We start from the raw sequence: 12,000 nt of genomic DNA, 5'->3' as shown, positions 1-12,000 counted from the left end.
CTTTGTTGATGAAACTGCACTGTAAGACTGTGTAACTGGATTGAACATTAACCTTAAAATATTATTTATGCATTTAGGAAAGTGCGTAATGCATTCATGACCCTCTTGCTGCATTAAACAGTCTATGTTCAGTCTTCAGATGCTGCTTTTGGTCTGCAGTGAAAAGACTAGTAACAAATTTATAGTGTCACATGTCATATAGATAGATCTAACTTTATTCTTAATAAATCGAGGAGTGGGGTGTATTTTCTCACTTGACAACCTGCCCCCCCCCAAACGTCTGTGCACAGCCAATGTATTAACCTTTAAACTTTTAAAATAACCATGTGTTACAGCTTACCTAATTGTATTCTGATTTGTTGAAAGTTCATGTTATGAACTGTAGGGGGCAGAAAGGTGCAAAATGTGTTTTTTTATCTAAAGACAAATCATTTTCTGTCTGGATTTCCTGTGAATGCAGCCTCTCGTAATAAGTTAAGATACCTTTTACATACAAGGAGTTGTTTGCTAAAGTAAGTAAACAATTTAACAGTAAACAGTTTTAGCTGTAACTTAATGAGGCATTTAAATTATACTAAATGTAAATGAAAACTTATAATAGTGAATGTTTGTGTGTTGCTCAGTGTCACATTCAGTGTAATGTTATAGGTAATCACACTGCGCAGGTAACAAATGTTTTTTTTTTTTTTTTTAATAAGAATAAACTCATTGCACTTTAAAGAGACAGCAGTGACATATCCTGTATACCCAGAGGATTACTTTGGCAGATCACTGATTAAGACGAGAACCTCCTCCCTCTCCAAAGTTTGGAGATTTTAGTCTGCTGATTACACAGTTTGGTGCAGCACAATGAAAGTGAAAGTAACATAGTGCCATATAAAGCTGTAACGGTTTTATTTGTGTCCAGTCCAACACTTTAGCTGAATGAATGAACATCAGCAGTGTGTTAAAGACCTGAATCACAAACAGCACAAAATACACCACAGATCTTCAGTTCTTCAAAACAAACTCAGGTGAGCAAGAACAATATTTTAAGGTCTTAAGGTTTGTTATGTATTGCTTAAAACAGTGATTTTATCTGCACCTTTCTTTGTTTTTCCCAGCTAACAAAATGAAGTTCCAAGAATGTTCCTTAAAAGCTCCTATTAATGTTATGCAAATGTTCAAAACCTCCAGGTTGTACTTATGCGAATATTAAAGGAATGTTACATTCTATAGCAATGTCATGTTTTAATGTTCTCTCAACGAGATTGATTTATAAATCCACACTACTGTATACTAATTTTGTGACGCATATGGTTATCTCTGCATTTATTATTATTTTATATTTAAGGGTACACTGAAAAATGATTATGTGCCTTTGTAAATTAAACTAAAAAAAAACAGTAAATTCTATTTACAAAAAAAAAATAAAAAATTAATGTAAAAAGTAAAAATAACACAAAAAATGTAAGTAATTCTAAATTAATGATTATGTGCCTTAGTAAATTTAACTTAAAAAATTAGTAAATTCTATTAAAAAAGAAAATTGTAAAAACAAAACAAAAATGTAAGTATTTCTAAATTAATACATTATTGAGAAAATAATAAAAAAAACTCTTAATAAAGTAAGAGTTGAAAAAATGCTTTATGCTTCATTTGAATATTAACGAAGGTTAAGATAGAATAAGAGATTAGAAAACTATTGGGTTAAACTTAATTTTAGTTTATAGAAATTAAACCATTAAATTGTTCTGGTTGCACATAATTTAATTCAGTGTACTGAACATAAAAAATAGTAAATTATACTCAAAATAGTTTAGCAAAATTCTGAATATAATTAATCTGAAATAACTTAACAAATATAAGTACAACCAACTTAAAAATATATCTGGAAATAGAAACATTTATTTTGTGCAACCCCTTGACATAATAAAATTAAGTAAATTCAACATAACATTTTTTTAGTGTATGCTATTGTTTTCAAACATTTACCTTTATTACTTGAAATTCCTATTTTATTGTCTCTCTTTTAAAGGAGAATGTCTGAAAGAAGAGAGAACAATGTCCGTGAAAGTCAAGAGTCTCAAGAAGGGATGAGAAGCAACTCCCAAACCTTTCCCAACCAAATTGTTGAGGCTTTCCACAATGGTTTGTCCTTCAGTCCAATCACTATAAATAAATATAAATATTGGTTGGGTAATAAATAAACCTATATCGGGTTATTGTAACCTCACCTTGAGCTGAAACAAACCATCATTGCATTACATCCCAGGTTTCTTTATTAATCCAACACTTGTTCTGTCCGATATTTCAGCCCAGTCGTACAAAATTTTGTGATATAGTCACGTAACTTTTTGATTATTTTTTATGATATTTTCACGAATTTCCGAATTTTTTTGTGATCGTATCACGAATTTCTGTGTGCAATTGTCACGTATTGGTTTCTCAATTGTTTTGTCCTATTTTCTTACCATTGTCGTTTCGGTTTAGGGTTAGATTTACATAAAATGACATCCAAACCCAACTAACCTGACGTCAGGTGACAATGGTTTAAAAATCAGAAAATATACAAAATAATTCAGAAAAAAATTGTATAAACCAATACTTAAAGTGACATCCTAACGCAAACACCAAATCTAACCCTGAACCGAAGCGACAATGGTTTGAAAATAGGAAAAAGCAGTTGAGTAACCAATACGTGACAATTACACGTAAACAGAAATTTGTGATACGATCACGAAAAAACGTGGAAATTCATGACAATATCATGAAAAAAGAATCAAAAAGTTACATTACTATATTACAAAATTTTGTGAGATAGGGTAGGGTATTTACAGTACCCAGTATTGGGTTAAAAATAACTTAATTCCCAAGAACACAAGAACTAACAAAAATGTACCGTGTTAATTGTTTGCGTAATAAAGGTGCTTTACTTCTCATAAACAGGAACCACCAGAATGCGGTCTTGGTTCTGTGGCAAAGAAGATGAATATTTGAAAGAAGAACTGATAAGATCTACGCAATCCCTTCACCACTACATACACAAATACTTTAACATCACTAACAGACTGTCGGCGATCCTCAATACTCAGATGAATCAAAACATCTTACCTGCAGTCTCAGCGAATAAAAGTGAAAGTATTGAGCAGAACTGTGTCCGGGTTAGACAGGTTATGAGCCAAATCCTTGGCCTATGTGAAAGGGAGGACAAACGTGTTCAGAAGAGCGTTGAACCTGCACTTTATGAAAAGATCGCCTTCTCTGTTGGGTCACTGGAAGAAAAGGCTACAGTGTTAAAGGACCTGCAAGATGAAAAAATGGGTGTCTTGGGGAATGTCTTCTGTCCTGTAGTCACTGTTCAGCTGGCCAGAAGTAATCTGACAAATGTAATGCCTCCAGTGGAACTGCTTAAATCTCAGCCCGTTTCATCATTCATCCTGCTGGGAGATCTCGAGCAGAGCAGTAAAACAATCACTAAGCTTCTGTGTGGATCGCAAAACCATCAAAAGAACCTTGACGAAGCCATACAGTTAATGCAAGATCTCCTTTCTATTCTGAAGCCGCCCTGTGACTCCTACAATGATATTCTTTGTGAAGTGGAAGCCTATGTGAAGATCATATCCAAGAAGATGTAGGAGAGAATTAAAAAAGTTAAAGAGTAAATAAAAGAGTTAAACATAGCAAATGTACTTTTAATATGTGCTACACTGCTTTTAACTTAATTTTACAACACTCTCACAAATCTACAAAAGAAAATTAAACTTCTTGTGTACAGTAAATGTGTGTGAAGTCTTTTTATCTGGAGTAATGTGCTAAGCTTGGAAACCCTACCGCTTTAAGTAGGTCGGCCAAAAAAATAATAATTCGTAAGCACATAGTTGATGGCCCTTATTGACTTTCATGGAATTAGTTTTTTATTTTAGGTGACTATCCCTTTAAGCAGTCTTAAAAGAATCAAGTAGCACCGTTAAAAGACTCCATACTGTTCAGTTTAATCTGTGATTCATGATTCATCTATGTGTGGTGGAAGGCAGTTATGGGTGCCGGCCTGACCACGCCCCTCTAGGTAATCGCTTTCACTTGCGTTCTGGTTAGGATGAGTATATATAAAGGCTGAAGGTAAGGCGACCGGATGTCACGCTCAGCTGTTTGCATTTTTGTCAGTATTGCATTGCTGTCACACGAGAGGTATGTACTGGCGGTCATTATGCTTGGTCCTATTATTTGGTTTTAATCATTCTAATAGTTGTTTTCCGTTTAGTATAAGCTCTTGTGAAGTTGGTATCTGTACCGCAGCATTCTCTATTAGAGGATCGCAAACTTTTTGTCTCTGGTGATTTACGTGGCATTCCTTGAATCGGGAGATTGCAGGCTCAGCTGTGCTGCAGTTCCGATAGCTTGTTTCCACACAAAAGGTATGTATTGGCGTTTTTTTCATCCGTTCGGTTGTCTGGTTTTGGTCTTTTAATAGTTATGCTTTTTGCTCATTGTAGCTCTCTTAGGCTGGCATTTGTTGCCGTGGTGTCCTCGGCATCTGAGCATTACGAACGATTGGTTCATTTTGTATTAGGGAATCGCGGTGTAATTGAGGCGTGTGCTTTTGATCTGCGGCTTCTGTCACAAGTGGTTGATGGGGGCGACGGATTCGGCCGCGGAGTATATGCTGTGACCCATGCAGGCTGGTATGTTTAACCCACTCCTGTCCATTCAGCCTTCCTTAAGACATGTGACATTTTGCTAATATTGTTTGTGTTTCAGGTGTTTGAGTTACCCGGCATCATGGCTTAAGGTCCTAACACTGCTGTTTTGCTTTTTGTTTATTTTGGATTCTTTTGTTTAGTTTATTTCGTTTAGGTTAGTAATTTGTGTGTATTAGCTTATCTTTGTCTCTTTTTTTGTGTGATATTTAATATTTTCTTGGTTTCTTTTCGTTTGCTCATTACAACTTATTGTTTGTTTTGCTTATTCATTGCAAGTTATTATTTGTTTTCGTTTGTTTATTCAGTGCAATTTATTATTTTCGTTTGCTTATTGCAATTTATTATTTGTGTTCTTTTGTTTATTTATTACAATTTATTATTTGTCTTTTGCTTACTCATTGCAAGTTATTATTTGTTTTCGTTTGCTTATTCATTGCAATTTATTATTTTTGGTTTTGCTTATTGCAATTTACTAATTGTTGTCTTTTGTTTATCATTACAATTTATTATTTGTCTTTTGGTTATTCATTGCCATTTATTATTTGTCGTCTTGTGCTTAATTCTTTTGCTTTGGGTAAATGTTGAGTGGTTTTCTTTGGAAGTGTTTGATTATTTTGTCTGTAACTTGGGGCCCTGAGGAAGGCAGACTAAGACTGAGCAGAAATAGCCTCCCCTAATGTGGTGTGAATTTGCAGTGAATCTGTTTAGGTGTTGCAGTGATTTGGTGCACGTGTGTATTAGTATTATTATTACTTACAAGCTCTGTTTCTAGTCTGCCTCCTGGTTGTTATACCCCAGTTTCAGGCTTGTTCATTTTCTGTTTGATTAGTCCTTATTTCGTGTCAGTGGTGTGCCGTGATTTTGATGAGTGCCCTTTTTAGGCAAGATCTTTTTAACATTTCTATCTGAATAAAGCTTTATGAATCTTTTTAATACCAATTATCCACGTCTCTGAGTCCTCTTTTAGGGAGAGTGAACCTGTGGGCCTTTTCGGGTCCTTCCTGGGGGGGATATATCCCAGGTGGCGTAGTCGTTGCTTTGGTAACCATTAGGATAATTGCGTATGCAGGTTATTTAGTTTTTTTTTCTCGCCCCTTTGGCATATGTATCGCCACATTTTTGGCGTAGAGTCGGCAGGGCTTTCTTAACTTTTGACCTGAGGCGTGGATAATTTATTGTATGAGTGTGTCCTTGTTGTGGGGGGTGTGTTCTTTTTTTTTCTTTTTCTTCTAGAAGCAAAACAGCAGTGTTCATTGGTGAGCTGGGAACATCCTTTTGTCGGGTACAATTCCCCTGTTGCAGAAACACAACTAAATTATTGGTAGGTCCTTTTTTTTCTCTCTCTCTCTTTCTCTCTCTCTCCGTTTAAAATGATGGAGGACGAAATGCAGGAACTTAGAGATCTTGTGGCTAAATTACAAGCTGATAATAACAAATTGAGACAGGACCGTGAACAGGTTAGCTTACCAGGTCCTAGTAATGACTCTCTGAGTCCATCTGTAGCTGTATCTCAGCCGGTGGATACTAGTGCCACATTGACTGAGCGGTTGGTTTTTATACCAAGAGATAGAAAGTGTTCAAAATTCAATGGTAGGTCTGGTATTGGGATTAGCGAGTGGGTTGAAGAAGTACAGGCCTGTATGCGTGCACGTCATCTGTCGGTGGCGGATCAGTCGTTCTTTTTATTCGATCACTTGGAGGGAGAGGCTCGGGAAGAGATAAAGTACCGGCCTGTAGAGGAACGGGAGAACCCTACCAAAATTATTGCAGCTTTAAAGGAGGTATATGGGTGTTCGCGATCTTATATTGCATTGCAAGAGGCTTTCTTTTCGAGAAGACAACAGGAGGGTGAAACCTTGTTGGAATTTTCCCTTGCTCTTATGGGTCTCTTGGAACAGGTTAAACAGCGTTCCCCAGATGTGATGCCAAATGCTGAGGTATTGTTACGCGATCAATTCGTTGAACATGTGTTGGATAGTGCACTTCGACGTGAGTTGAAACAGCTGGTCCGTCGCCAACCTACTGTTACACTGCTTGATGTCCGTGGTGAAGCCATAAGGTGGGAACGTGAGGGTACGCCTGGGGGAGCGAGAGGCCGTAGCCATTCTGTCCCATCAGCACATGGGTTTCAATATGCAGTACAAGGTGATGCACGTGTTAGGGTAGACCATTCCCCTCACAGTTCTGAGATGAGTGAGCTTCGAGAAATGCTGAAGTTGCAGCAACAGCAGTTAACCCAGCTGACTCAAAGTGTAGCGCAGTTGCGAGACCAGTCTCGTCGTGGCCGTCCTTTCCGTAATAGTTCTGTTATATGTAGAAGGTGCCAAAAACCTGGCCATTTTGCTGCGGAGTGTGATGGGGAGCGTGTCCCCCCTTCCTCTCCGATGCTACGTCGTATCGATACCCAGGTGCCCGAGCATAGACAGCTTCGTTCAGGTTCATTGCCGGAAAACTAATTCCCGCCGAGCTGTTGGGCCACTGCTCGGTTGGGGAAAATTCTGGCTCAGGCATGTTGGGTAACACTGGTTCTGTGTCGCAACTAATGTCGTCATGTCCACATCTTGTTGTAACTATGGGTGGCACACCGGTATCTTGCTTGGTTGATACTGGCTCCATGGTATCTACGATTACCGAAAGTTGTTTCCGGGAGTCTTTTGAACCATGGGGCCAGGATCGCCTGATGTCTTGTCATTGGTTGCAGCTTCGGGCTGCTAACGGGTTATCCATTCCCTATATTGGTTATGTCGAATTAGACATAGAGCTTTGCGGTCGGGTAGTCCCGAATTGTGGTGTTTTAGTGGTCAGAGATCCTCCTGGGGGCATCTGTGCTCAAGCCCCTGGTGTGTTGGGCATGAATGTGTTGAGCCGATGTTATCAGGAGCTCTTTGGCCAACACGGTCCTTCCTGGCTTAAATCTCCGGCAGTGTCACAGGCTCCGCAATTTGTTCTTCAAGCATTGCAGCACTGTCATCAGGCAGGTATACAGCCAGCTCTAGAGGGTATAGGCAAAGTTAAGGTACGTGGTCCCAGAGCAACTCGCATCCCTGGCGGTACTATTAAACTGATAGGAGCCACATGTTCTGATTCTTTTTCAAGTGGGGTTGCGCTCCTTGAGCCCTTGGAGTTTGGACTCCCCGTAGGACTGTTAGTATCCCCAGCTCTTGTTAAGGTGGTTAGGGGTATTGCCTATGTGCCGGTTGTTAATGTAGGGACTACGGATGTTCTTTTGTTCCCACGTCGAGTGATAGGTACGTTGTCAAGTGTGCATGTTGTAAGTTTGCCACCAGGTGTCACTGAGGTCTGGCCTGGGCAGGGGACTGTTTGTACTATTGGGTCCCAGGTGGGTACTTTGGTGCAGGAACAATTGGATGCTTTGGACTTGTCCCAGGTGTCCAGGGATGAGCAGGGTAAGATTAGGGCCCTTCTTTCACGTTACCAGTCTGTTTTCTCCTCTTTTGAGGGTGATTTGGGGTGTACCAACCTCCTCTCCCATGATATCCCTCTTCTTGATGACACTCCTATTCGACAGCGTTACCGACGCATTCCTCCATCCGAATATGAAGTGGTTCGGGCACATATCAATCAGTTGATGGAGACCCAAGTGATTCGTGAGAGTTGTAGCCCTTATGCCTCTCCTATTGTCCTTGTAAAGAAGAAAGACGGTAGTCTGCGCATGTGTGTGGACTACCGTCAGTTGAACTCTAAAACCAGGAAAGATGCGTTCCCATTACCGCGTATTGATGAGTCGTTGGATACGTTGACTGGTGCCCGCTGGTTTTCCACTTTGGATTTAGCCAGCGGGTACAATCAGGTTCCTGTTACAGAAGGGGATAAGCATAAGACCGCTTTTTGCACCCCCTTCGGCTTATTTGAGTGGAACCGGATGCCGTTTGGGCTTTGTAATGCCCCTAGTACGTTCCAGCGACTCATGGAGCGTCTTTTTGGGGATCAGCAATGTCAATCGTTGCTTCTTTACCTGGACGATATAATTGTTTTTTCTTCTTCTGTTGAGCAGCACTTGGAGAGGTTGGAGTTGGTGTTGGGCCGGTTAGAGCAGGAAGGCCTCAAAGCTAAGTTAGAAAAATGTGTGTTCTTTCAGTCACAGGTGAGATACTTGGGTCACGTCATTTCGGCAGAGGGAGTGGCGACGGACCCGAGTAAGGTTCAGGCAGTGTCGCAGTGGCGTCGCCCATCAAATACCACTGAGCTGCGTTCGTTCCTGGGCTTTGCCAGCTATTACAGGCGCTTTGTGGAGGGATTCGCTAAGATTGCGGCCCCTCTGCATAGGCTGGTGGCGGAATTTGCTGGTAGTAAGAACAGGCCCAAGAAGAACGTTGGGTTGGATTTTATGGATGCCTGGGATGACCAGTGTCAGCAGAGCTTCAATGAGTTGAAGGTGAAACTCACCACTGCTCCTGTGCTCTCATATGCAGATTTCTCCCTACCGTTTATCCTGGAGGTGGATGCCAGCCATGGGGGACTGGGAGCAGTCCTCTCCCAGGAGCAGAACGGTAGGGTGCGACCGATCGCTTATGCCAGTCGCGGTCTGAGGCCACCTGAGCGCAATATGTCCAACTATAGCTCCATGAAATTGGAGTTTTTGGCGCTCAAGTGGGCCTTGACCGAGAAGTTCAGGGAGTACTTGCTTGGCAGTCGGTGTGTAGTCTTTACCGACAACAACCCCCTTAGCCATCTTTCCACTGCCAAACTCGGGGCTACGGAACAGCGTTGGGCTGCACAGTTGGCCGCATTTGATTTTGAAGTTCGTTATCGATCTGGGAAAAGTAACACAAATGCGGATGCCCTTTCGCGGCAGAACCCCCCTGAAGGGGGAGTGTTGGGTGGATTAGCTCCAGGGACCTTAGTGCCGGCATCCTTGCAACAGCAGTTAGCGGCCAGACCTGTTATAGAAGCACAACAGGCAATGATAGCTGTCTTACCAAGTCATTCTTTGACTGAAATTCGTGCACTGCAGGCGGATGATCCTATCATTTCTGAGATCTTGCCCTTTTGGAGGCGTAAGGCTCGTCCCGGGTTGGATGAACGTCGGCAGATGTCTGCTTTGGCGTTGATGTTGCTTCAACAATGGGACCGCTTTGTAGAGAAGGAGGGGGTACTGTACCGTAGGATTTATTCCCCTAATGGGGGAGAGGAAATCCTACAGTTACTTTTGCCTGTGGCCTTAAAGCTGGATGTGCTTGATCAGTTGCATCAACAACAAGGACATCAAGGTATAGAGCGTACGGTAGAATTGGTCCGACAGCGGTGTTACTGGCCAGGCATGTCTTCTGACGTTGTTTCTTGGTGTCAGGAATGTGAGAGATGCCAGGCGAGTAAGGAGACACAGCCCCCAGCACAGAGTTTTATGGGTCATCTTTTGGCCTCAAGGCCTAATGAAATTTTGGCTATCGACTTTACGGTCCTGGAGCCTACCAGTTCAGGAATCGAGAATGTGTTGGTAATTACTGACGTGTTCAGTAAATATACACTTGCACTCCCTACTAGGGACCAGCGGGCAGAGACTGTGGCTCAGGCCTTGGTGACTGAGTGGTTTTATAGGTTTGGTGTACCTGGCCGCCTTCATTCCGATCAAGGGCGTAATTTTGAATCCCTTCTGATTAGTCAGCTTTGTACCCTGTATGATGTACGGAAGTCTCGCACAACGCCGTACCATCCAGCCGGAAATGGCCAGTGCGAGCGTTTCAACCGGACCCTACACAATCTGTTGCGTGCACTGCCGGCTTCTAAAAAAAAAGATTGGGCAGCTTGTCTGCCACAGGTTCTCTTTTGTTACAATACCACACCACATCAAGCCACTGGTGAGTCCCCACATTTTTTAATGTTTGGGCAGGAACCACGGTTGCCGGTGGATTTTCTTTTGGGTAGGGTACAGGAGCCAGTGGCTGGCAGTGTGCATGACTGGGTCCAAGAACATCAGGCCAAGTTGCGAGTGGCCTTCGGAGGGGCGCAAGAGCGGTTACAGAGGATGGCGGAGAGGCGCAAGGTAAAACATGATATGCGTGTCCGTAGTACCCCTCTGGTAGAAGGTCAGTTGGTGTATCTTCGGGCTTATGGCAATAAGGGTCGCCATAAGATTCAGGATATCTGGAGCCCGATAGTTTACCAGGTAGTGCGTGCACCCCAGGGAGAGGGTGCAGTTTATTCCATTGCTCCCGTGGATGATTTGAGCAGGGTGAAGACCGTACATCGTTCACTGCTTAAGAGCCGGGTCCTGAGAGATCCTCAGATCGGCCCTCCTTTGGAGGGGCCGATTAATGTCCCAGAGACCTCCCTCTCATCAGAGGAAGAGGAGGAAGTAGATCTGGTTAGGGTGGTTCCTCCCAGGAGTCGAGTGGTGCTGAGTGGAGTGTCAGAAAGGGTAGTGGCACCTATTCACACTAACACTCAGTTATCCCCTAATCCTGTTGGAGGGCCAGTAGAGTCTATAGAGTCAGAGGCAGGTGTACCTCCCTTGACTGTGGTGGCTCCAGCGTCGGTATCAGAGTCAGAGCAAGGTGGCACTTTAAGACGTACAGGGCGAGTAACTGCAGGTTGCCATGCTAATCCTCATCATCTTCCACGCACTGTAGGGGGTTCAATTCCTGCTTCATCAGTTTCCAATTCTGTAACTGCGCTATTTAGACCTTGGAATTGAGTTTGTGAATGGATCATCGGGTCGATGATGCAGAAAAAAGGGGGGTAGATTGTGGTGGAAGGCAGTTATGGGTGCCGGCCTGACCACGCCCCTCTAGGTAATCGCTTTCACTTGCGTTCTGGTTAGGATGAGTATATATAAAGGCTGAAGGTAAGGCGACCGGATGTCACGCTCAGCTGTTTGCATTTTTGTCAGTATTGCATTGCTGTCACACGAGAGGTATGTACTGGCGGTCATTATGCTTGGTCCTATTATTTGGTTTTAATCATTCTAATAGTTGTTTTCCGTTTAGTATAAGCTCTTGTGAAGTTGGTATCTGTACCGCAGCATTCTCTATTAGAGGATCGCAAACTTTTTGTCTCTGGTGATTTACGTGGCATTCCTTGAATCGGGAGATTGCAGGCTCAGCTGTGCTGCAGTTCCGATAGCTTGTTTCCACACAAAAGGTATGTATTGGCGTTTTTTTCATCCGTTCGGTTGTCTGGTTTTGGTCTTTTAATAGTTATGCTTTTTGCTCATTGTAGCTCTCTTAGGCTGGCATTTGTTGCCGTGGTGTCCTCGGCATCTGAGCATTACGAACGATTGGTTCATTTTGTATTAGGGAATCGCGGTGTAATTGAGGCGTGTGCTTTTGATCTGCGGCTTCTGTCACAAGTGGTTGAT

At 42.3% G+C, this 12,000-nt stretch overlaps 1 protein-coding gene across 1 annotated transcript; it reads left to right on the top strand.

Moving 5' to 3' along the window:
• The first annotated feature begins 914 nt into the window (after positions 1-914).
• LOC135741237 (uncharacterized) lies at positions 915-3,714 on the top strand. Its single transcript, XM_065259895.1, has 3 exons — positions 915-1,013; positions 2,018-2,130; positions 2,929-3,714. The coding sequence occupies exons 1-3, from the start codon at positions 925-927 to the stop codon at positions 3,615-3,617; spliced, it is 891 nt and encodes a 296-aa protein (XP_065115967.1). The 5' UTR covers positions 915-924; the 3' UTR covers positions 3,618-3,714.
• Positions 3,715-12,000: the final 8,286 nt, after the last annotated feature.

The sequence above is a fragment of the Paramisgurnus dabryanus genome, chromosome 24 (assembly GCF_030506205.2).
Source record: "Paramisgurnus dabryanus chromosome 24, PD_genome_1.1, whole genome shotgun sequence".
NCBI lineage: Eukaryota > Metazoa > Chordata > Actinopteri > Cypriniformes > Cobitidae > Paramisgurnus > Paramisgurnus dabryanus.
Note: the sequence above shows the minus strand (reverse complement) of the source record. Positions and strands in the feature narration are given on the sequence as shown.